At 50.7% G+C, this 25,109-nt stretch overlaps 1 protein-coding gene across 2 annotated transcripts in view; it reads left to right on the top strand.

The window, feature by feature from the left end:
* The window catches only part of DISP3 (dispatched RND transporter family member 3), a 32,381-nt gene extending 8,577 nt beyond the window's left edge, over positions 1-23,804 (top strand). The window contains exons 2-22 of one of the 2 annotated variants that reach the window (XM_074161647.1): positions 1,193-1,258; positions 6,295-7,231; positions 8,490-8,709; positions 10,347-10,483; positions 10,919-11,053; positions 11,273-11,433; positions 11,798-11,937; positions 12,706-12,851; positions 14,313-14,474; positions 14,890-15,051; positions 15,469-15,591; positions 16,199-16,335; positions 17,005-17,186; positions 17,636-17,766; positions 17,874-18,049; positions 19,069-19,195; positions 20,340-20,485; positions 20,832-20,991; positions 21,376-21,489; positions 22,486-22,652; positions 23,350-23,804. In XM_074161647.1, coding sequence (XP_074017748.1) covers positions 1,193-1,258; positions 6,295-7,231; positions 8,490-8,709; positions 10,347-10,483; positions 10,919-11,053; positions 11,273-11,433; positions 11,798-11,937; positions 12,706-12,851; positions 14,313-14,474; positions 14,890-15,051; positions 15,469-15,591; positions 16,199-16,335; positions 17,005-17,186; positions 17,636-17,766; positions 17,874-18,049; positions 19,069-19,195; positions 20,340-20,485; positions 20,832-20,991; positions 21,376-21,489; positions 22,486-22,652; positions 23,350-23,712 — 4,092 coding nt within the window. In that variant the 3' untranslated portion in view covers positions 23,713-23,804. Of the gene's footprint in view, positions 1-1,192; positions 1,259-6,294; positions 7,232-8,489; positions 8,710-10,346; positions 10,484-10,918; positions 11,054-11,272; positions 11,434-11,797; positions 11,938-12,705; positions 12,852-14,312; positions 14,475-14,889; positions 15,052-15,468; positions 15,592-16,198; positions 16,336-17,004; positions 17,187-17,635; positions 17,767-17,873; positions 18,050-19,068; positions 19,196-20,339; positions 20,486-20,831; positions 20,992-21,375; positions 21,490-22,485; positions 22,653-23,349 lie in introns of those variants that run through there. The other variant, XM_074161648.1, reaches the window with a different exon arrangement.
* The last annotated feature ends 1,305 nt before the right edge of the window (positions 23,805-25,109 follow it).

Below are 25,109 nucleotides of genomic sequence, written 5' to 3'. Positions count from 1 at the left end.
TTCTTTCTAGCTTGCTGATGCACAAGGCTTCCTTTTTCCTGTAAGAAGGAACAACTGAGTAATTGAAATGGAACACTAGTGAGGACTTCTTAATCTGAAAGTCAGCATTAATTAGTCAGGTCGGGTGTAATTAGCTTCCTCATCTGTCACTGCCTCTCCCCAACTTGTCAATGACTTTCTTCTATCCTAGATTTCACTGAAAAAGAACTCTGTCACGTGGGAGCTGCATAGGGGGTTTTCTTGGTTGGGGTGCATGTGAGTGACAATCCTTGCAGGGCTGTTGGGGTCTGAGCTGCATCCCACCTGCTGCAGTCAAGGACAAAACTCTTGCTGATCTTAAGATCTCCCAGGTTTGGCTTTATCTCTTTTCTGCTGTGTGTCAGGCTCACAGGACTCGAATATTCCTATCCTGTGCTCCACAGCCCTGCAGTGCTTTAAATGCTTAACTCATTACTCCAATCAGACTGGTAAGTTGCAGCAAGGAGGATGCCCAGGTTAAATTGCTAAAAAGGGGTGCAAATATCAAGGGGCTTGGAGTCCCAGTCTGCCAGTCACTGGTTCATCTGTGACAGTCGTCCAGGGAGGAAAGGGGTGAGCCTTGTCCATTGGGCTCTGGTAGCATTCATGGCTGTGGTGCTGAGGTTCAGCTGCAGGTTATGGAGCCAGGTGTGGCTCATCTGATATGAGAGAGCCTCTGTGCTCCTCTGACAGAAGTGCCCATTGGCACTGAAAAAATAGCCTTGGCAAGGAGACCTTCCTTGTCTTCCTGCTACCCATGTCTCCACACTGCTGCTGTGGCCTTGAAGAGGCAAACCAGATCATCAGCTGGATCCTGGCATCATTGGTACCTTCCATAAAACTGTGTGTCTTCGTACAAACTCGGGGTTGGAAGGTGTGAGTCTCTTCACGGCCACATGTCTCTTTGCTGTGATGGATTTTCTGAACTCACGTCTTCATATCAGGAAGGTTCTTCATCCTGGGAAGGTGCTGAAACTACCCAGTGGTTTGAAGGTTGAATGCTAAGGGAGGAGGGTTTTTTTTATATACAGTAAAAAAGGGGAGGAGGGGTACTACAGACTTCTCCTTCCCTTCCCCTCTTGAGTCACTCTCCCTTTCCAGCTCAGTTTTCTACAAGGTCCCTCTGAGCTCAGCTGTTCCTGTCTCTCCCCACTTCCCCTTTCCCCATCCCCAGGTGGTTCTTGGCTGGCGGAATGAGCGAGGCAACACAGATGAACATGTGCCAGTGCCAGGACAGGAGGTGGGCGACCTGAACACGAACTGTGCAGGCCCAGCTTTGCCAGAGGAACGCAGGGTCTGTGATTTCTATGCAGCCGTTAGGCAGAAGCCCCTTCGCAGCATGCTCTCTGTAGGTGGCTCTGCAGCTCTCCAACCCTGCTGTTGAACTTCATCCATACAGTAGCGTGGGGAAAGGAATTTTCCCCGTGTCAGGTACCCCGGGGAGACTTGCCCCTCGTTTTGCTCCGAGCTGGCTCTCCGGTGTGCCCGGTCTGCCCACGCAGTCTGTCTCTGCAGGGCTGCGCAGAAGGCAGGAGCTGCTGCAGGCTGCGTGGGTAGGCTTTTGGAGCTCTCTGTGCTCAAGCAGCTGGTTCAGGGGCTGTCCTCCACTGGGTGTGTGGTGGCAGCCTAGCCCCTTCTCACCACGCATGTATTCAATGCTTGTATGTTCCTGGTGGAAAACCCTGAAAGCATCAGAACAGTGGAAATGGGGTCCCTGGTATAGGCACCCCATGGTGACTTCAGCCATGGCTCTTAGTATTTATTTGCTAAGTACTCTGCCCAGTTTCCTTTACCTTTCTGTGACTTGATGGAAGCTATGCCTGTAGCAGCACCTTAAATCCAAGCCAGGAACCTTCTTACAGGAGGTTCTGTCACTCTACAGTGTCCTGACTGGTTTTGAACCAGGAGGAAGCCTATTCGCTTTGGAAGGGGCAGAGGGAAGCACAGGAAATCTGAATGCTTACCTCATCAGGCTGAATCAGCGCCTCTTCTCCAAACTAAACGGATCCAGGGCTCCTCGGAGTGCTCTTACCCTCTGCTCCTTCCAACCTGGAGCAGGCTAAGCTTGCACAGAAGCGAGGCAGAGCTTTGATAAGGGCTGCAGGATTAAGTCCACTGTGCATATCCTGGAATTGAAAAAGTAACTGGGCCATGCTTCAACGCTGGGAGTCCCTGGGTAGCACTGGAAGTGGTGGAAGGAAAACAGGCCAGCCCCCGAGTAGAATTCATGCAGAAAAAATGCATTAACTCCCCTTCTGGCTGATTTCAGGGTTTATCTCCCCCGCCGATACAGTTTGCCGTGTTTTGGGTTGGATAAGCTTTCATCCTGACCCAGGCAAGGTCTGACGAAGGCGGTAAAGCCAGATGAGTCCCAAGGGCAATGCTAAGTGAGCTGTGTCTGGCTTTGCAGCCGAATCATGTGGTAAACTCTCTTTTGAAGGGAGTTCAGAGCTGTGGTGGAACTAGGGCAGGATGCTCACACGTGCTTACCCCGCATGCAGAGGGAGGCTGTCACCCACAGGGACAGCACAGCCGAGGTGTCTCCCTCCCTGCCCTTGCCCTTCCACTTGGACCAAATCTTGACCCTTCTCTGACTCAGTTCTGATGTGAGTGCGTATAATCTTGGGGCTTTTCCAGCACTTGCTGTGCTGGGGTTTACACCAGCATCAGAATTTGTACCAGTCTTAGGCCAAGGGTAGCGTGCCTTGGCCTTCATACATTGTGGATGCCCATCTGTTATAAGGTGGGTTTTGTAGTGACCATGAGAGTGGATGGAAGAGCCAAAGGGAGATGTCTGAGGCTTGATACCTTCCTTGAGTTGAGGATTTAGCTCTTGGTTAAAAAAGAAGATGATATGATCCTTTTTCTGCTGGCTTATGACTATCTCATTCTCTCTCGTTTCCCTTTCTTGTCATGTGCAGGCTCTTCTGTTTCAGGATTAGAATCTTTTCCCTCCTTCTCCTCAGTAGCTCAATAAATGGGTGTTATGGTTTGAGAGAACCCATAACAATCTATTGTCATTAGACAATTATTCTGTCACCCGATGACCCCTCCCCACCCGGAAAGGGGAATTGGGGAACACAAAGAAACACAAGGGTTGAAATATAAATAGATTTAATAGACTAAGACTAAATAATTAGCAATAATACTAAAGAGCTACTAAAGAGCCAGTATTAATCCCGATACTGATATAAGATATACAGGAATTATACTCAGCCAACTATATCAGTGGGAAGCTGTGCACTCCCAGCAGTGGACAGCAAGTATCGGACACTGGGAGCGCAATGGCTTCAGGAGGAAGGGAAGGGCTCAGAGCTCCGGCACCGGGGCAAGGAGTTGTCTGGACCCGCTGCCATCAGGGAGAGAGCCCGCTACGCAGCAAACTTTTCTAATTTATATTGGATGTGACATTCATGGTATGAAATACTCCTGTTGGCCAGCCTGGGTCAAACGCCCAGGCATTGCTCCTCCTTGTCCCTGCACCTGGCAAGGCTCGAAAACACTAACCTTGAATCCCACAGAGCCTGGCTGGCTATAAAGTAAATATTTTCACAAATTCAGACACTAGAGTCTTCTAAAAGTGCCATTTTCCCCAGCATTAGAAGAAAAGTTAGTCCTGTGTCTCTCAACCCAGGACAATGGGAAATTATTATGGCTCTTTACCTCTCTTTCTAAAGAGAGAATACATGTGCTTGATCAGGTCTTGCAGAAACTCCGTGCTGGAGTGGAGGTAACTGCAGGTACACACCAGCTTGCCCAGATGGGGTGAGTGAGCTTTGCAGCACCAATCTGCACTGCTAACGTGAGCTGAACTTGTAGCTTGGCTCTCTCTTAGAGGCGGAAGGGTGACAGTACTTGACAGCCCAGCAATGGATGGGCCTTACACCCTGGGCAAGGACTTGCATGTGCTGATGGTGTCTGCAAAGGTGAGCAGCCTGGGGCGACCTCTGAGCTGGAGCTGACACTGTGCTGTGTTCAGGGGGTCTCTGTGGGGAGAGTTTGGGAGTGTAGAGTGTGGGAGAGAAGGCAAAACTGCAGTAAGGAGCAGCCGGGAGAGGATTTATATTCAGATTCAGGGACTCGGGAAGGTCTCCTGCTTGCCATGATGCAAGTAAGGCTCTCTGTAAGCACCAGCAGAAGAGCACATGGGTATGCGTGGCCATGAAGTTGAGGTGGAACAGCAGCTGGGGGCCAGTAGCTGTCTTGGGCAACGTTGTTCATCTGCTCTTGGCCTTGGACCAGAGCCCAAGGCTCACGGAGTGATGCATGGCTGTTCAGGGAAACTTTCAGACGCTCCCTGGTTGTTCAGGATTATGCATCCTGAATATTAAAGAAATCTTAATGGAGACTAAAACCAGCTAGATTTCTCCTAACCTTTCCAGAGACTTGAAAAAACCCTCTTTGCTTTGTTCTTGCTGTCCAACAGCCCTGTAAGTGAAGGGGAAAACAAGACAGCAGAGTTTTGTGAGCTGCCCTCTCCTCACCCTATTTGTTAGTCTCCTGAGGATGTAGAGGTCTGGCAGAAGAGGGACTATGGCCATCTGCGCTCAGTGGTGCCCATCTGGTTTTGCACTATGAGATTGCAGGGCAGGAGGAGGATTCAGCCCCGGCTTACGCCTGCCCTCCTGCCCAGCTCTCTGCAGCCTGGCCGAGGTGGATGAGCTGCCTGCGTGATCCTGACCACAGCGAGGGTGTGGGAGAGTCCCTGCTCTCACACTGACAGGAAGGGTGGGATGTTTAGAGGCAGTATCAGTTGCAGATTAAAGCCGCTGATCAACATTCGTGCATTGGGTGGTGTAGGCAGGAACAGGGAGGCTGGAGCTGAGAGGTTCCCAGTTCTGCACAGGCTCTGCATTGCTGGGAGCCCATCTGCCACCACAGATGCTGTCCAGACCAGAGTGAATCCCATGGGAGCCACTGTGGCCAGCAAAACAAAGCCACAGACATCGCCCAGGCTGACCAGAGCCAGGGAGATTGCTGTGACTCTTGCCCCTTTGCACATCCCTGTTTTGCCAGGGAGCATTTCTGCCCCGTTGCTTTCCCTCTCAGACCAAGTTCAGCAGCTCCCAGGTCTGCTGAGGACCTAGAGTTAAGGGGTGCTGGCAATTCATCTTCCTGCTGAGAGAAGTCCTGTTAAAATAGAAACACTGGTTAGGAGTAAAGCTCATAAATTGTTTCTGGCCTGTGTGTGAATTGCTGGCAACTATCAGGGTCAAGCAAGGAAATGAATCTGCTCATTCATTCAGTGAGGGGAGGCTGCAGGCTGTGCTGGGAGCTGGGAAAGGGTCTGGGCTTTGCTCTCAGGGACCACCACCTGCGGCTTCCTGGCTTGGGAGGCCACCGTGCGACACCCAGGAGCGGCACATGGGAAGGTCTGAGACCCTGTGTGTGCTCGCAGCCCCCTGCAGAGGAGCACCTCCCAGGGAGCCTCCCTTTCTTTCCTGCCCAAGCATGGGCTCATCAGGGAGAGTTTCCTCCTCATTCCAGGGGGGCAGTAACGACTTCTGCTTCCCGGTTGTTCCATAGGAACTGGGAAAACACATTCCATAAACAATATCCCACAGGGGTGGAAGGAAAGCGGGGTTGTTCAACCCTTTCCCTTCCCATACCAGCAGTGGATGGCCCTTCAGGGACTAGAGCAGGGTCACCGTGAGCTCTCTGGGGGATGTTGGTATGTGCAAGTGTGTGCATACGTGCGTGTCTGCAGGTATGGGTGCATGTGCTTCTGGTTCTGTGTACACACACATGCACGCTTTGTGGGAAAGATGGATACAGCTATAAATAGCTGGGGGAAAATCTGTTGTCAGTTTTAAGGAGAGGAAGATAGGTTCCCTTGCATTTTTCATTTGGTAGCATGAGCTGTTCCTGGGCATGAGAACCAGGTTAGCTAATGAAATGTTCCTGGTGCTACAGTCTGAGCAGCGTACTGTGAATCCTCCTGCGATCTCTGTGCCTGCTGTTCCTGGAGCCATGGAGAGCCCTCCTCTGCCACAGCACTGAGCCCTGGTACTGTAGTTTGAACTTCCCCCCTTTCTGGTTCCTCTGCCAGGCAGGGTGCAGGATACCCCATGGTGAGCCTGTTCTTTCAGTGACACTAGCAAATCTGTGGGGTTTGAGTCATGCTTTGCTGCTGAGGGTGCAGGGCTGGGAGCTGGAGTGTGCCTTTCCCTGGCTCTGCTCATGAGACCTTCCAGCAACTGCTACGGATTCGTGACTGTGCCTGGTGACACCTATTGCTGGGCTTTGCTGACTGCTTTTCCCTACCTCTTTGTGCAGGTACTGGACATGGACACAGAGGATGACCCCTTGTTACAGGATGCCTGGCTAGATGAGGAAGATGAAGAGGTAGCCTTCAGCTCCCGAAAGAGGCGGGAGGGTGCTCTGTTGTGTGGGAAAAGTCCATGCAGAGTGAGGCCCCTGCGTGTCATGCTGCCAGTGTCTGGCTTCTGGAATATTGTTGGCTGGGTATTCACCAACCCATACTGTGCCGGCTTCATCCTTTTCCTGGGCTGTGCCATCCCTGCTGTGCTTGCTGTTGTCATGTTCCTCCACTACCCAGCCCTGGATATTGACATTTCCTACAATGCTTTTGAGATCCGCAACCACGAGTCCTCTCAACGCTTTGATGCGCTTGCCTTGGCCCTCAAGTCCCAGTTTGGGTCATGGGGGAGGAACCGCCGGGACCTGGCTGACTTCACCTCTGAAACCCTGCAGAGGCTCATCTTTGAGCAGCTCCAGCAACTTCACCTCAATGCTTCCCACCTGGGGGTCAGTGCGCGGGTCAAGCGCAGCACCCCAGAGGGCAGGATGAGCTCCCCCAGGCCCCATGCCCACCTGAACCCAGGAAACCGGACTTCCCGAACTGGGAGGGGTACCCCACGCTGGGACTACTCCAGCACTTACATCAGCGCCAACACACAGACACATGCCCACTGGCGCATCGAGCTAATTTTTCTGGCTCGGGGGGACTCTGAGAACAACATCTTCACCACTGAGCGCCTCGTTACCATCCATGAGGTTGAGCGCAAGATCATGGACCACCCTCGCTTCCGGGAGTTCTGCTGGAAGCCCCACGAGGTCTTGAAGGACCTCCCCCTGGGCTCCTATTCCTACTGCTCCCCTCCCAGCTCCCTCATGACCTACTTCTTCCCCACTGAGAGAGGAGGGAAAATTTACTACGATGGCATGGGACAAGATCTTGCTGACATCCAAGGTGAGCTGAGAGCTGGCATGTTTAGGGTATACATCTCCTGCAAGTTCAGTCACTTACTGATGTGCAGCTGAGAGGAGTGACTGCCTTGTGCAAAGAGGAAGATGCTGCCATGTTGTGTCTTGAGGAATCGTCTTTTCTGGGCTATGGCCACTTTTCTACCCTTTCAGCAAAGCCCCTGCAACCCCAGTCATGGGTCACAGGCTCCAACAGGCGAGTGAGAGGGACAACTGAGGGGGAGTCTTACATTGTTCAGATGCCTTCTACTGACCCTTTTCCCCTGTGAACCAATGTGGTTAACTAGAGGAATGCCAGGTCTTGGACAGACTATAGGGATGAGCTTCCCTGCTCCATCAAGCGGATGAAAGAGGTCTGTGGGCTGCTGTGGAGCTTGAAAGGCAGCTTGTGAGTCACCAGTTGGAAAGGCTTCTATAAGGAGAGGAGGAGGAAGGCCCTGCCTCCTCCTCACAGCTTCATACCCTGTACTGTGCCCCTCTAGTAGAGCAGAGGCTTTGGATGGTGAAAAAGAGGTGAATCATGAGGAATCTGTGGGTGTGATGTGGCTGTGGGATGAAGCCTCCATCTGTCTCCTAAGCAAAGGCTGGAGATGATAGCTGTCCAGGAGCCATACAGGGAGCAGGCAAAGAATTAACTCCATCTGCTCCAGTATGAGTAACAACTCTGCTACCAAAACAGGAAAGAGCCTCATTTCTGGGTCTTTCTGGTGTAAACTCAAGGGAACTTGGATTTTGGGGGTGGACAGGCAGTGTTCTTACTCAGAACTGGCCAAGTGCCACCATCTCTGCATCCTTGACACCATCAGATGGCAGAGGTACCAGGTCACAGCAGAGCCAGGACTCCTCAGGTGTTGTTTGGCTCCTGTGCTTCCCAGTGTGATAGAGCAAATATTGGCCCGGTGTAGGAGAGCTAAGTGCATCCAGCAGTGGGGGTATTGATGGGAAGATTGTGTGCTTTTCTGCTTGAGGGAGCTGTGGTTCAGATCACAGTCGGGTGGAAGATGTGTCCCTAATGGGGAACTCCACGTAGGCAACATCACAAGGAGAGTCACAGAGCAGAAGTGGAAAGTGAGTCTTTGCAATCAAGCATTCCCCAGCCTTCCTTGCTCTCTGCGAGGCAGCAGCAGTCACCATCACTCTTGAAAGACAAGATCACTCCCAGTTTCCCTTCATCAGACTAGACCCTCTGCTTCGCCAAGTCAACTAAGCAGACCTAACAAAAGTGGCACTGTTTTCTCCCACAGGGTCCCTGGAGCTGGCCATGACCCACCCCGAATTCTATTGGTATGTGGATGAGGGCTTGTCTGCTGAGAACATGAAGAGCTCCCTGCTGCGGAGCGAAATCCTCTTTGGGGCACCACTGCCAAACTATTACTCGGTGGAGGACCGCTGGGAGGAGCAGCGCCACAAGTTCCAGAACTTTGTCATCACCTACGTGGCCATGCTGGCCAAGCAGTCCACAAGGTGAGGGTGTGTGCAGACAGGGCAGGTGCCTTGCTGGGAGCGGGTGAGAGAAGGGAAAGACAGAGGTTGCAGAGCATGGTGCTGGCTGTTGCACTAAAGGAGTGGATGGAATAGGCCCTCCAGGGTGTGAAAGCTCTGCCTTAAGGTTTACTCAGGGCATATGTCCTGCTCTGCTCTGATAGGCCTGCAGCCTTCAGTCTCACCAGGAAGGCACTGGGCACAGAAGGCTTGGCATGCCAGCTCAGACTGCTGGTCAGTCTCCAGCAGTCCCCACAACATAGTGCTCCAGAGGAGGGAGAAAAAGCATCTCCTTTGAAGCTGGGCTGGGGCACAGTGTTGTGAATGAGGATGGGAAGCATATGGCAGAAAACCACTCATATGCTTCCCTTTAATGCCACTTCCTACTGCAGCAACACACTAGAGACATCAATAGAGACAATGAAAGGGAGCCAAAGATTGAATCCAGTGCCTGCCTTTCCTCTCAGCCCCTGCCTGGCATTGGATCTGTTTGCTTCCATTTCACAAGTCCAATTCCACTAGCTCAAACAGAGCTGCTTCTCTCCCTTCCTGGTCTGAATTTGGCTCCAATTGATCTGCAAGGAGTGAAATGGTCTTTACCCTAGGCATCAACCTGTGGATCTGATTCTGCTTTTGTCCATGCCAGTGTAATTCCTTCCAGAAGCGTTTGCTCTTTGTACAGAGAGAAGGGGAGGGGAGTGTCAGGGCAGAATAAGTTTCAGGAAATGCAGGTTTGTTTCACCATCAGCTCTGTATGACTTTGGTTGAATAGAGCTTTGCACAGTGCTTGTGAGAGGGAGATGATAAAACAGAGCCAAAAGGGCTAAAAGAGTAGCCCAGTATCCAGACAGCTGAGGGAAGGCAGTGAGTCCCAATGTCAGTGTCATGTCTCGGTCTCCAGCTCTCTACGGCTCTGAATCTCGGCAGCTCCCAGAATGAAGGGATTCCTTCTTCAAAAGCAGAGTGAAATGCAGCCGGCCGTTGTCAGCCCTGAAAGCCAGCAGCCACGGAGTGGTCTCAGCAATGGGCTGGCAGAGTGGGCTGCAGTTATGGGAAGCTGAAAGGGAACTGGGGCCAAGGCTCGGTTCTGTACCTTGGATTCCTGATAGCCTCCTATGGTGCAGTGTTATTGTACTCTTGGTTAAATTATCTTGGATTACTTCCGCTCAGAGCCTGCTTCCAGAAGCAGAAGCTGGTAAATCATATGGTTTCTGATAAGCTCTCGCTCTGCCTGCATCCACTGGTTATTACCTTTGTGCTTAATATAATAAGCAATGATTAGGATTCCAGATGGAATTGGCTTTGGAGGCTTCAGGAGCTGTTTGCTGACAGCAAGAAGTCTATTAGTGCCAAAGACCCACATGTACTGGAGGAATTTTTGAAATATTGGACCTGCTCTTTTATTTTTCCTCCCTTCTTGTGTGAACTTCACTTCCAGCAGCAACCTTGTTTGACCTGCTCTCACCACTCTGAGCTGTTTCTTCAGAGAACTGCCAAGTTTATTAGAGCAGTGAGCTCCTTTGGCTCTGAGAGAGACATTGTGCTTTTTTACATCCCCTGGCTCTGCTCCCTTTACACTTAACTCTCCCTACTCCTCTTCCTCCATCTTCCCACCCTAGCAAAGTCCAGGTGCTGTATGGAGGGACGGATTTGTTTGACTATGAAGTGAGGAGGACCTTCAACAATGATATGTGGCTGGCCTTCATCAGCAGTAGCTGCATAGCTGTCTTGGTCTACATCCTTACCTCCTGCTCAGGTAGGCTGCAGTCACAGCTGCCCTGCTCTCTCACAAAGCCAAATATGCGGTGACTCCTGTGTCTGTGCAAGCCCCAGGAGAGGCTCTGATGCCCTCACACCAGCCTGACTCTGTGGCACAGCAGCCTGCAGAAGGTCATGCAAGTCTGGTTCTCCAGAGCAGGGATTTGTGGGCAGGGTTGGGGGGAGACTCACAGGAGAACAGGAATAAGATGCAAATTCCCATCTTGCTAACGCTGGTGTAAAGCTGATGTAATTTCATGGATGGGCCCTATGGGAAGGAGTCTGCAAGTGGTGCTCTTGCAGCCCTGAGCTATTCTGTGTCACAACACACTCCTGGGCACCAGTATCCCAACGGGGCAGGTGTGAGGTGTGTGTTCTCACAGGGAGTGGCCAGAAGTACTATTTTTTTTTCCGTGTTCCTTTCCTCCTATAGTGTTCCTGTCATTCTTTGGCATTGCCAGTATTGGGCTAAGCTGCCTGGTTGCTCTGTTCCTGTACCATGTCGTGTTTGGGATCCAGTACCTGGGTATACTCAATGGTGTGGCTGCCTTTGTCATTGTGGGGATTGGTAAGCACCTCCTTACTCAAAACCTACCTGTGCTGCCTTGCCATAACTCCTGCCTGCAGGAGAGAGAAAAGTGATGGTGGCAAATGCAGATTGAATTTTCAAGCCCTTTCCCTCCATTACCTGTAAGTGAAATATTTGCAGATGTTGAGGGGAAATTGGATTTTTAGCATGTGTCCCTCCTGTGAGCAAAGTATCAAAATCTCCCCTCTCTTTTTCCAGGGGTTGATGATGTGTTTGTTTTCATCAACACCTATCGCCAAGCCACCCACCTCAAGGACCTGCGCCTGCGCATGATCCACACTATCCAGACAGCAGGGAAGGCCACCTTCTTCACTTCCCTGACCACGGCTGCAGCGTATGCTGCCAACATCTTCTCTCAGGTACGCTGCAGTTTTGGGATTTGGGGTTTTCTGTTTCTGCCAGAGGCTCTAATAGAGTGGGAAGCTGCGAGCACCATCTTTCTGCCCTCTCCTCCAGCACAGAGGTGTGCTGGAATTGCTTGCCCTACAGGGCTGTTCCTTACCTGCTCTAAGGCAGGGAACACTCTCCCTGTATCAGCATCTAAGATAATGTTTCCCGTGCCACTTATCAGCTCATCTCTGTACATACCAGGTTTGCTGACTACGATGACTGAGGTCAGCATGTGCTGTTCTCAGGTTCCTCCAGATGTATTTTCTGGCCTGATGTCCCTCCAGGTCTCCTGCCCCAGTTGATCCCAACTCCATGTTCTCTGTCTTCATGTAGATCCCAGCTGTGCATGACTTTGGACTCTTTATGTCGCTGATTGTGTCCTGCTGCTGGGTAGCTGTGCTTTTCACTATGCCAGCTGCTCTTGGAATATGGACCCTTTATATGTCCCCGCTAGAGAACTCCTGCCAAACCAGGTGAGCCCTGGAGCCTCCTTGTGTGGGTGGGGAGTTGTTGTGGAACTCAGGGCCAAGGCAGTGTGCTTATCCCTGCCCTATCCTCAGTTATCCTCACCCCCCTCAGGCAGCTTGGCTTCACCATTCCCTGTTAGTGTCTAACAGAAGGGAAATTTAACTTCTGCCATTCCAAATTGGAGCAAAATGCCCAGGTCCCAGTCTTATTCCTGGTATATATGCAGGTGCCTCTCAGGAGCCAGACTCTGTGATGTCAATCATACCTCTTCATTGAATCCCATGGAATATTGGAGCTATTTGTGTCCTCACAGCAGTTACTGCACAGCTAAATCCTCAAGCTGTGGAGACAGGCCCTGCAAGGCAGGCAGATCAACGTTGCTCCTGCCTGTGAGCACAAACAGTGCATGCAGATTTGTATTTGAAAGTCAGCACATTTGCCCTTCCCCTGCTCTTTAGCAGTGCAGATGACCTGGCCTGATTTAATTCATTAGCAGGGAGATGAACTGCTGAAACTCCCGTCACTCAGTGTTTGTGGCTCAGCCCTGCTCTGTGTGTCCACCCCAGCCTGTTACTGCTTTGCCGTAGCAGCTCAGCCCCTGACCTCTCAGCACTTAGCAATGGAAATTGCTCATGGCGCTGCCTGTTGTCTTTCTGAGTAATTGGAGCAGGCTGTTGCTGCTCTCCTTGTCACTGAAGGAGCCCACTGGTAACACTTTGCAAGGTATGTGGCTTAAAATTCGTGCCTTTGTTTCCTTCCCTGCTCCAATCCAGCTGTAGTCAGAAGTGCGCCAAAAAGAGTGCTTTGCACCTGGCTGAAGATCTCTTCATTGCCTCGGAGGCCACCTCCAGAGCAGGCAGAGAGACACTTCCCTATCTGGATGATGACATCCCACTGCTCAGTGTCGAGGAAGAGCCTGGTACGTGCCTGCTGTATAGTGCCTTCAGGGGGACCACGCTTCCCTGTTCATCCCGCAGTTCTTCCTGCCCATTGCTCAGTTTCCCTACTTTTAAGCTGGAGATAGTGCTGTCACAGGAGGCTGTAGGGGTCTGAACTCACTAATGGTTATAAGTTGCTTTGGGATCTTCAGTGGGTGTCAGTACATGCTTTCTAACTACTTTGTTAATCCTCTTGGGTCTAGTATGGGTTGTATTTTCTGGCTGGAATCACTAATTGTGACATGGATGTAGCCATGAAACATCTAATCCATAGCACCAGGACAGCTCACCGTTGAGTAAAGAAAGTTTTGCCCTCTTCCCTGCCATTCAGAGCCCTACATTTGGGAAACAGGTGAGAGAACGCTTTGTTATTCTTCAGCATCACCTCCTCAGAGCATCTCCTCTGTCATGGCAAGAAGAGGGCAATGACTTGCCTGAGACCACATAAGCAATCTAGAAAGAGAGCCCAGAAATTCCCTCTCTCTTGTTAGCAGGAGATAATCCTAGCCCTGATCGAAGATAAGGGTGCTTATGGGGTCATGCTCTGTTGTACTTGGCTTTTAAAACTTGCTGGGTTCTCTTCGTTTTAAAACCCACAACGGGAGCGTTCTGGGCAGTGAGTAGCCTTCAGGACCAGCAGTAAACTGGAACTGGAGGCAACTGGATCAATGGCTGAGAGCGCATCAATCCCACAGCAGTGTACAGACCCCCTCCCTGCAGAGAAGGCTCTGGGCTGCCTTTGAGCAGACAACTAGGCTTTGGCTCTGTGCTGTGAGAGCTGTCTCCTTTGTATGCCAGAGCCACACGCAATGGTGATGTATGGAAATAACTCCTTCCCTGGAGCAGAGTAAATAGCAGGATGCTTTTCTCCAGGGGCCCCTGGGCATCCGGTAACTTGTGAAGAAGCAAAGCGACTTTTTCCAGCTGGTGACCAAGCGTGGTTTGTGTGTCGCCTGTACAGCGTGCCAGGCACACTTTGACCCCACTACAGCAAGTGCCTGCTTCTCACTGGTAGAGAAGAGGGCAGTTCTCTAGGCATCCCTGAGATGAGATAGGAGCCAGACTGCCATCAGGAAGAGGTCAGATTTGTGTAATTAGCTGCAAGACATAGTGGAGGAGAGGGACAAATTTTGCAGTGTCCCTGTGACCATGTGGACAATGTTAGCGGGATCTGCCAGAAATATAGCCTGAAGTATAGGCTTTGGAGTGAGCTATGGATTTAGAAGTGTAGCTGTCACATAGTGACTTGACAAAGATGCTTCTTATGACATCCTGCGAAGCCACCGCCTCTGCCCGGGTCTTACTCCATCTCTTAAACTTGAGTGAGTTGTACAGCACCCTGTAGAAAATCATGGAATCACGTTGTAAAGGAAAGCAGAAAGCTGTGAGAGACATTCATGACACTGAGCGCTGAGTCTGCCTTTGATCTCTCTCTCTTCTAGTCTCCCTGGAAATGGGGGATGTCCCCTTAGTATCTGTGATGCCAGAAAATCTACAGCTCCCTGCAGAGAAGTGCAACCGGGGTCACTTGATAACTCATCTGCAGGAGCTGCTGGAACACTGGGTGCTGTGGTCTGCAGTGAAGAGCAGATGGGTGATTGTGGGTAAGGAAGGAGGGGGGTATTCCATTTGCATGGATTTTAGACAGCTTGACAGCATCTCAGTCAGATCCCCAGCCTTGATTATTAGTGACAAGAGGATGAGGAAAAGGACATAATAGGTGGTTTCTAACTTGGTGAAAGAGCGTCCCCAGAGCAGTCAGTTCCTAAGGGAACTGCATGAGGAACTCTGAGAATTTTCCATCCCTCTTCTTTCACTCAGATTTGAAATGGCAAGTCCTGGTGGGGTTATCCAGGTATGGGGCTCATTACAAGAAAGCCCAGCTGCCAGTGTGCTTTAGGGGCTGTTCCTTTTTCTGTTGAAAATACCATCTTTCTGCCAAACCCCTGCGGTCTGAGTATGTCCGAAGTGCAAGATACATGTAGGCTCCCACGCACTTACCCAGGCTTCTCCTTGCAGGGCTCTTTCTCCTTGTTTTGCTCCTGTCCGTATTCTTCGCTAGCCGCCTCCAGCCAGCCAGCCGTGCTCCAGTCTTGTTCCGGCCGGACACTAACATCCAGGTGCTGCTAGACCTGAAATACAACTTGAGTGCTGAAGGCATCTCCTGCATTACCTGCTCAGGTGAGAGTGCTGGTCCCCAGACCACGGTGGGTGCAGCCTGGCCTAAGCCCTGGGCTGGAGGAGCTGAAATGTGAGGTGGAGGCCTGCATTACTCAAACATCTCATTGGATATTGGATGGAACCTATTGAAGGGAGGTGCACGTTTGGAGTGGGATGATTGACTTGCCTGTGGGAGTGGAGTATTTTGAAAAGCATTTCCTGCTTTAGCCAGGAACTACCTGAGTGATTCTGCTGGAGCAATTCCTTTATAGTCCATGAAAACTGACTATTCCTAAATGCTGGGCACATTCTGGTGACCAGGTGTATTCCCTGCTTAAAAGTTTGGTGTTCAATAGCGGAGTCCATGGTCTGCTCAGGGCTGGTAGGTCTCTTGTCATGCCATTCACTTTTTCCTCCCTGACTAACCTTGTGGGACAGGTTTGTTTCAGGAAAAGCCCCACAGTTTGCAGAACAACATCCGAACCTCCTTGGAAAAAAAGAAGAGGGGCTCAGGGTCAACTTGGGGAAGCAAAGGGAGCATAAGTGATACAGGGCAGCAAGGTAAGTGGGGCATGATGACTCTGACCACATTTGGGTCCAGGGCCCAGGGGTCCACTCGGGTAAAAAAAATCTTAGCTGATGGGAAAAATTCTCTTCAGCCCCTGTCCCGCTGAGCCTAGCTTGGTGCTGGGTGTAAGGGACATCATTACAGTCCCCCTTCCCCTGAATGCCTGCTGTTCTCTAGGACATGGTACTATAACCCAGGTGGCAGTACAGTCTAGTGACAAATCCCTCAGGCCAAGCAGATCAGAGTACAGGGCTAGGAGCTCAGAGCTTTTGTATTCCACTCCTGTGTCGCAACCTTGTTGGCAGGCCGTGAGGAGAGTAAATTCAGGCTGCTTTGCAGGGGATTTTGAGGATAAAAGTGTTATTGGGCCAGGTCCCGAGATGACATGAATCAATAAGCCATCAGGAATTACTGCAGCTCAGGATATATTTGTTGAAAACCTTTGAAAGGTGTGCTGTGCTGCTAGAAGGCAGAGGCTGTGCCTGCTGCCCCAGAGGAGACAGCAGACCAGAAGAACCCTCCTTTGCTGCTGTCCATGTCTGTAGGATTTGTTGACTGAGAAGTACCACTAGCCCTCATGCCCTCTTTTTTTTTCTTCAGATCTCCAGGGAACTGTGTATATCTCTAAGTCCAGAAGCAAGGGAAGGCCAGCCATCTACAGATTCTCACTCAATGCCAGTGTCCCTGCCCCCTGGCAGATGGTGTCACCGGGAGACGGGGAGGTGCCTTCATTCCAGGTGAGTCAGTCCAGGGATGTTGGACCCCTCTATCAAGAGTGCAACACTCAACAGGTGAGCACAACAGCCTCCTCCTCCTTCTCCACGGGGTCCTAGGTAGCTCAGGGTGAAATTTGCAGGGCATTGCAGTAAGGTAGCTAACGCAGAGGGCATTGTGCCTGGCATCATTAGAGATTATGCCTCAACAGTGCTACAATACTTATCTGTTGCTGTGTTGCTGTTGCGGTGTGACCATCAGCGTGGGAGCAGAAGTGTGGGTGTCTGTGGAGATCAGATGAGGCCTGGCATCATCAGCTGAGCTCATTCTAGTAGAAACTGCTACTGAGGCATCTGGATCCCCACTGCCTCCTTCTGTCCATCCACAAACACAGGCAACACTGCTTGTGGATATTGGATATAAACGCCCTCAGGAGGACTTGTTTCCAGACGTCCCTCGCCCTGGACAGAGCAGCCTGTGCCACAGAGAACGGGGGTGGTGAGGGGCCCCATCACACACTGGAGCCAACCCTGGGAGGGGGGCAGGCTGGGGGCTGGCTGGGCTTGTGCCTGCAGTGCTCATTCTGTGTGGCTGTGCCAGTGCTCAGGGAGGAGGGGAGTGTGTGATGCTGATGTGCAACAGGCTGCAACCCTGTGGAGTTAAGTGTCTGTTTTCATTAATCCATTGCTTAGGTGTATAGAGTGCCTTTCGGTAACTTCACCAGGAAGCTGACAGCTTGTGTGTCCACAGTAGGGCTGCTTAAGCAGACGAGCCCCAGGAAGTGGATGATGACCACCTTGTCCTGTGACACCAAGAGAGGCTGGAAGTTCGACTTCAGTTTCTACGTGGCCGCCAAGGAGCAGCAGCGAACACGGTAACCTTCCAAAACCCATTCAGAGCCAGGCAGCAAAACCAGCACAGCTGAGGGGCTGATATGGGATGCCTAATGTCCAGTGCCAGTCCTGCCCTCAATCAGTGACACCTGTGGCCCTGGGACTTGCTCTGCTGCAAATGTGCCCCATCTTTGCAAAGTTATTTTGCAGGCCCATAGCATCATTAATGTGCCAAGGGCCTGACAGGTGCAAGACCGTGATTGGGGGCTTCTTTGGGTGGCAAAAAGATGTTGCTGATCTTGGTCTTGCCCACCTGAACTCTTGGGTTAAACAGGCAACACAGAATATGCAATGGCTAGGGATTCAGGTCTGGAATTGCTTGCCTTTTCCTTTCCTTCTGTCCCTGAGAAAGTCTGTTTCCATGGAATGCTTTGGACAAATAACCTTTACTACCTCTGGTCCCTCATAACAAACTTTCTCTGCTGCACAGGAAATTGTATTTTGCCCAGTCACACAAGCCCCCTTACCATGGCCGAGTGTGTGTGGCACCTCCTGGCTGTCTTCTCAGCTCTAGCCCAGATGGACCCACCAAAGGCATCCTTTATGTTCCCAGTGAGAAAGGTAAGTTGATAAGGACCTGTTCAGCCATGCCTGGCTATCTGGGCCAGAGAGTTAAGCCTTTTTTTGCCGCCTTCTGATGTAATCAACCTTTCTTCTGTATTTGACAGCAGCACCCAAAGCAAAGCTGTCGGCCACCTCTGGATTTAACCCTTGCATGAACACGGGCTGTGGGAAACCAGCGGTGCGGCCACTGGTAGACACAGGAGCCATGGTCTTTGTAGTGTTTGGTATCAGAGGTGTCAATCGCACGAGACATCCGGACAATCACGTCATTGGAGACATGGTACATATATTCTGGCACGCTGGATAGGTGTGCTCGGGGCTGCCAAGGGAAGGGTGGTCTCCCCGGATGGTGTTTAGTTAATCCCCACAGCCCAGGGAGCATGGTCCAGCGGTCTAGACAGATGGAACAGCAGAGATGGTAGCATTGTGATGAGCCAAAAGTACATTTCTGTTCTAGCAAACTCACAAATAATGGAGATCAGGAAGCCCTTACTGAAATCACTTCAGACTTTTCAGAAAATCCCTTTCTGAGTGCAATATCTAACCTTCTAATTTTGAGTGTAAATCTGGCTTTCCTGAGGATTTTAGAAGCAAACCCATCTTGAGCTAAGCATGAAAATCTCACTACAAATTCAAGATCCAGGGAACTCGTATTTTTCTATAATTGTTTATCTTGTTATGAGAGATAAACATGAAAAAATGCAACTGAATTACTCCAGGGAAAGGTTACTAAATGTGAGTTTTCCAGAAACAGCTTATCTCCCACATCTGATACCTTGACACATTCACAGCTTTTCCCCAGCAAAATTATGCTCAGCTCTGGTCACTGGCAAATGAGCTTCAGCTTTCTTTTCTTCTTCCTGCCTTCTGATTTGGGAGCTCTGTGCAGAATCAGCCTTTGCCTGTTTCCTTCAGAGGGGGCAGCATGAAATGCAGGCAGTGGAGTGGGTGGAAAGCAGGGGTTGCATGCTGGGCACTGCTGGGGATTCAGAGCTGCTCCTTGGGCAGACCCTAATGGCTTTGGGCATGGTATGGTGACTATTCATCTATCAGTGCTTCTGTTGTACTGCCTGACTCTCTTTGGGGTTTTCTGGGGGGGATGAGGTGGTGTAGCTTCTTCCTGAGCTGTCTGGTGAGACAAAGATGCCCAGTGGGTTTTCCCGCCATGTAAGCTGTGGTCTGTGTGAGCTAGTCCCAGGCTGTGTAGCCAGGAGAGGACTCAGCTTCTGCCTCCTTGTGCCAGTTGCTGTGTGCGTGCCTCACGTGTGGTGCTCTTCTTGTTGTGTCTCCTTGTGAAAGGGCAGCGTTATCTATGATGACAGCTTCGACCTCTTCAAAGAGATTGGCAACCTGTGCCGCCTCTGCAAAGCCATTGCCAGCAACACGGAGCTGGTGAAGCCAGGAGGGGCTCAGTGCCTGCCCTCTGGTAGGTAGGACTGACACCAGCCACAGAGTCCCTGGGGAGATCTTGGGTGGAGACCAGTTTTCACCCCCCACTCTGAGGAGTGTGGCTGCTAAGGGCTTTTGAACTTTCAGATCCCAGCTTGATGAAGCAGGGAAAGGAAGGGAAGGTACCAGTCAATGATAAATGCAGGCAGTGCAGGGAGAAGAGGAGTTTCCCAGCAGTCAGCTCTCCTGACCTGGCTGCAGCACAGCTCTGCTTGTTTCCACTGGCTTAAGTCACAGCTCCCATCTCCATGGGCCATTCACCTCATGCTTCCCTGTGTTGTGCCAACCATTTGGGGGTTGAGAAATACACAGTGAGTGGGACAAGAACATCAGGCTCCTGTTCTGCAGCTCTGCTTGCAGCAGTGTTTGTTTGAGCTGGAGTTCTCAATAGCAAGCCAGAAAGGGTGGCTGCTTCTTGCTGCCTCTTTTTCTTCCCAGGCAGCTTTAGTCTTCTAGAACATGGCCCTGGTTATACTTCTGGGAGATGAGAAAGAGAAGTGATGTCTTTAACTCCGAAGACACTGGGCATGTTCTTCAGGATTTACTCCAGTGAAGAACACAATAGCATCTTTCCAGTCATGGGTATTGCTTGTGATACACTTACAATCTTTTGGACAAATAGATATATTCTTAGTAGCTCCTAAATAACCAGCAAATCACACCTAGTCTTGTTGTGGTGAGGCTACTCACTGCCTCTGTGGCTTCACATACCGAAGCAGTGACTGTCTCTTCCAACTTCAGAGGTCAGAAGGTTGTGGAGCTGAGTCTATGAAGTGTATATTGACTTCAAACCAAAAGCCGATCTCATGCCTGGAGAAAAATCCCTGCCAGGCCAGGCAGAGTTCCTCAGCACTTGCTGTCTGTACTGCTTCCTGACAGCTGGGGACAAACAATGGTGGTAGTGTCCTGTCCAGTGCTGGTGGCACAGCGTCCTCTCAAGCTAGCAGCACCTGAGGGCTCTGGTGCCGAGACCTCAAGGTCTTTGGCAAGTGCAAGGGGAAGCAACTGCTGACAAATAGGGCCTGCAACTTTATCTTGTGGTTTTTTTTTTTTCCCCATTGCTCCAATGTGCTTCCTTTCCCTGTCCTGTCCTCCATCCTTTGCTCTTTCTTTCTCTCCAGGTTACAGCATCTCTGCCTTTCTTCAGATGTTGCACCCTGAGTGCAAGAACATCCCTGAGCCAAACCTGCTGCCCGGACAGCTCTCTCATGGGGCAGTGGGGGTGAAGGATGGGAAGGTGCAGTGGATCTCCATGGCATTTGAATCGGTGAGCACATGCCATTGCCATCTATCCTTGTGACACTTTCTTCTTGTGACTTCTGGGGGTTTAGCTCTGCTCTTTGTGCACTGGCCACTTGCATTTGCAGCCATAACTTAGTGCTTGGTAGTGTTTGTGCCTGTTGCAGACAGATGCCTGCACTCGCAAGTTGATAGAAGTGGCTGTTCATGCCACAATTAGCTCTTACTGTGAGAGTTCAGGCAAAAACCTGGTGGCAGATTTGCCCGACTGCCTGGTGCTGCAACTCCAGCTGCCTTGTTCTACCTCTTCCCTTGCCATGCATGCCCTGCCCCGAAGAGCAGGAGACGAGAATAACATCTTCATCTTTTTACAGACAACCTACAAAGGGACATCTTCCTTCCAGACATATGCTGACTACCTGAAATGGGAGACATTCCTGCAGCAGCAACTCCAGCTCTTCCCAGAGGGCTCTGCTCTCCGGAACGGTTTCCAGACCTGTGAGCACTGGAAGCAGATCTTCATGGAGATTATAGGCAAGTGACTGTCATGTTTCTCTCCCTGAGGAGCCCACACTCTCTGAAACATCTTCACGGCACACTCTGACCCATCTGATGGGCATTTGTTGTATTTCAGTCCCTTACCATTGCTGTGCAAACCCCTAAAGCCTGTTTCTGCCCCAGGCAGCATATGCTGTTAAAATCCTAGGCAGAGGCCAGGGAAACAGAGAAGGGAAGGGCCTCTGCCCTGCTGATGTGAGAGGCAAGAAGTTGATCACCCGCTTTCCGCTTTCATCTTCCCCTTCCCATCTCTCCCAGTGTGAGTCCCTGCCTGCCGCCTTGCCAGCAGGGACACGGTGCCTTTCTCATCCCAGCTGTCACCTTCCAGGAGTCAAAATTAGCTGGCTTTTTTCCTTCTAGGAGTGCAGAGTGCCCTGTACGGTCTCGTCCTCTCGCTGGTTATTTGTGTGGCTGCAGTGGCGGTGTTTACCACTCACATCCTCCTCCTGCTGCCAGTGCTGCTCAGCATTTTAGGTAAAAACACCAATTCCAACGTGTCAGGCTTTCTCTTTGTCTGAAATTGGTGGGTTGTGGCTCTGCTGTGTCTCTAGTGATTTGAACTGAATTGCCCTTACTCTGTGTAAGCCCTTTTGGCTTTCCAGGAGCCAGTCCTGACGTACCTAGGTGAACAGGCGAAACTCTTAACAAATGCACAGGAACCTCATTGGAAAAATAGATTTGTGTGTCTAATTCCCAGTGTGTTTTATCTACACAATCCCTTCTATTTGTTTAAATAAGGGTTTTAGCTACACAAATGCCATCCCTGCCTGTTATGTATAATAATGTGATTAAGTCCCACATGCTCTGAATAACAATTGCACTACTTCCCAAGGATCTATACCATGGCTGCTGTTTCCAAGCAGTGGGAGACTTTAAAAGCTGAATATTTTAGCGGTTTTGTTAGTATTTGAAGCAAATTTGTAAATAGTTCCCTCTCCCTGGCTGGTGATTTGACGATATTGTGGACTAAGTGTGTTGCTAAACTTCTCAGTTTAAAAATCAAATCTATCATTTTAAAACCATTTAGTCTCCCACACATGACTCACAAACACATCATTCTTGCCTTTAAGAAAAACCTGTGCGTGCTCTCAGCCTGTGGGTAACTCCAGCAAAACAGAGGGTCCCTTTTCCTGTAGCACATGTGTGTACACACTCACACTTTCCTGGGCTTGGATTCATTTAGCAAGCATTAGTCTAGATTGGCAAACCGACAGACTGATGCCAAATATTTAATTAGGTGCTTCGCTGTCCCCAGCGGGTCTGATTACCTTATTGGCTGGTCCCTGTGGTCAGTGGAAGGGAAGTGTTTGCCTCTGTGGGGAGGAGGGAGTGTGTATGTGACTCAGACTGGCTAGCGTGCAGACCTGCAGGGCTATGATCCCAGGCTCCCCAGTGAGGGACTTGTATCAGGAGGCCTGGGCAGAGTCCCAGGGTTCTTTAAATTTGCCTAACGTGACCTTCTTCATGCAGGGGTGGTCTGCTTGGTGGTGACCATCATGTACTGGTCTGGCTGGGAAATGGGAGCTGTGGAAGCCATTTCTCTCTCCATCCTCGTTGGCTCCTCTGTCGATTACTGTGTGCACTTGGTGGAGGGCTACCTGCTGGCAGGGGAAAACCTGCCGCTACACCATGCAGAGGTGAGCTCTTGTCTTCCTATGGCCTTGCATCCATTCCCCGCGTGCCCTCCCATGCCACTGAGCTGGGATGCGGGACCTAAGGCGTGATGGGCAAGGAGCGGGATGCATCTTGCCACCCTCCCAGCATGGCTGGGGTGTTTGCTGCTTGTCCATCTGGCTGGTCAGAGGCTGATGTGAGCTTGTGGATCTCAGTACAGTAAACCCAGCTGAGAATCCGACCCACGTGGTTGTCCCTTTCTTACTGGCCACAGCTGTGTCCAAAGCAACCCCTTTTCATGTCCCAGTGAAGAGAGTCTTGTGCTGGAATGGCCCTACACTCATTCTGTAACCTCTGCAAATGGCTTTGCTGTTCTGTGCTGGACCTCCAGGTCTTCTGTAGGCTTGTTAACATCTTTTCTCTCTTTGGGAAGACAGAGACCAGAAAAGCTTGAGGATCTCTCCCAGGTATAGTGTCTGCATGCAGACTCTCTGTTGTGTAGGCGCAAGTCAGTCTGATGTGGCTGAAAAGGTGCATAAAATCCAGCAGACTTTGCCTCTACTGGGTTTTAACCTCATGGCTGTCCAGCGTGCTCAGAGACTGCATGAACTGTCTGATCTGCACTCAGGCGAGCTAAGTCACGCTCTCAAAGGCTAAAATATTAGTGCAGCCCATGTGCTTGTCCTCACTCCCCCTTAACACCGCTGTCCCTTCTGCCAGGACCCCACCGCGTGCCGCCAGTGGAGGACGATTGAAGCAGTCCGTCACGTGGGTGTAGCAATCGTCTCAAGCGCCGTCACCACAGTGATTGCCACCGTCCCGCTGTTCTTCTGCATCATTGCCCCTTTCGCTAAGTTTGGGAAGATTGTGGCCCTCAACACAGGGGTCTCCATCCTGTACACCTTAACTGTGAGCACAGCCCTGCTGAGCATCATGGGGCCTGGCACCTTCATCCGCAGCAGGACTTCCTGCCTCAAGGCTGTGGTGGGGGTGCTTCTTGCTGGCCTGCTGGGGCTGTGCATCTGCTTCGCCCTGCTGAAGAGCGGATTTAAGATCCCTCTCCCTGATGGGACAACCCTGTAGACCCTATGCCAAGAGCCACATGCTCTGTCCTCTTGCTCCCTTTCTTTTTTTCTTTTTTTTCAAGGATATTTTTTGTAAGAAAACTAAAGAGGAAAAAAAATCCCCTTTTTCCAGAGGTTTTTCAACTCCAGATGCACTTTATTTTCTAATGGGTTTTGCGCTAAACTTGTATTTATTTTGGGTAGTGATGGATGGATGACGGACAGTGGGGGCTGCCCAGGGAATAGCTCAGCCCATGAGTAGGAGAGGAGGAGGTCTCCTTCTCTCAATTTTCTTTCTGCTTTTCTTTTTTTCCCTTTCTTTTTTCTCTCTCTTTTTTTTTTTAATAAGCAGAACTTTCTGGAACCGCAAAGCTAAAAGGGGAGAAGTTGGGAAGGCCATCTGATCCCTTTCAAAACCCTTCCCTCTGTCCCTCCCATCCCTTTGGCCAGGGTCAGCATTGCAACAAGCACTCAAGGTGATGTCCTACCCCCTGTGTCTCATAACCCAAGCCTTCAAAAACAGCAGTGAGCTGTTGGACAGGCCTGGGAAATAGTGTTGTCTGGACCCCTTTGCCGTGCCCTGTACCCAAGCTAGACCAGCAGTGAGCTCACTGCACAGAAGCTCTTATGGGTGTCACTGTGGGATCCAAACTAGAGAGATGTTGGGTGGCACCACCTGCAGACCTGCTTTCATCATTTGTGGAGGGCATCAGGACGCATGGCTTTCCTCTTCTTTCTGAAGGGACAGCACACCTTTTGCTGGGATCTCTTAGGTCTGTGAACAGCCATCAGGAATGCAATCGGTGCCCTCAGCAGCCTGCCCTCCTTTCCCTTATCTCAGTAGTGAGGCCAAGGCAGTACCGATGCCCAGTCCCACCTCCTGCTCAGTGTGTGTCCCACCTTCTGCTCTTCATGGTGGAGAGAAAACAGACAGCCTTGAGGTGCCTGCAGAGCCTTTTGCTCATGGCAATCAGCTCTTAGACTGAGGATGAGCTAGTCACTCGGGTGAGATACAGCCCATACCTGGTGGCATGCACGAATAAACAGTGGTGCATCCTCTGTGGTAGCTTGGAGACACCCTCCATTGTGGAGACATGAGAGCAGCGGAGCTTCAGCCTGCGGCTGCTGCCTGCTCAGAGCAGATGGTTTATATTAAAGTAAAATGAAATCGCAAACTGGTGCCATTAACAAGTACATTTTAAGCATCACTGATTCTATCATATTTTTAAAATTGAAATAGCTAAGTGTGTGCATTGATATGCAACACATCTGGTCCTCAGCAGAAGAGGAGGGGTCTGGCCCACTGGAGATGCATTAAATGTTATTTACAGGGATGTCAATAGAGAGGGGTGGCCAGAAAGAAGCCTGACTCCATTTGTTTGCAATGTGGCTTTGTGTTCCCTGTCTGGATTGACC

This window comes from Numenius arquata, chromosome 20, assembly GCF_964106895.1.
Source record: "Numenius arquata chromosome 20, bNumArq3.hap1.1, whole genome shotgun sequence".
Lineage (NCBI taxonomy): Eukaryota > Metazoa > Chordata > Aves > Charadriiformes > Scolopacidae > Numenius > Numenius arquata.
The sequence above is the reverse complement of the archived record's forward strand: the minus strand, read 5'-3'. Positions and strand labels throughout refer to the sequence as shown.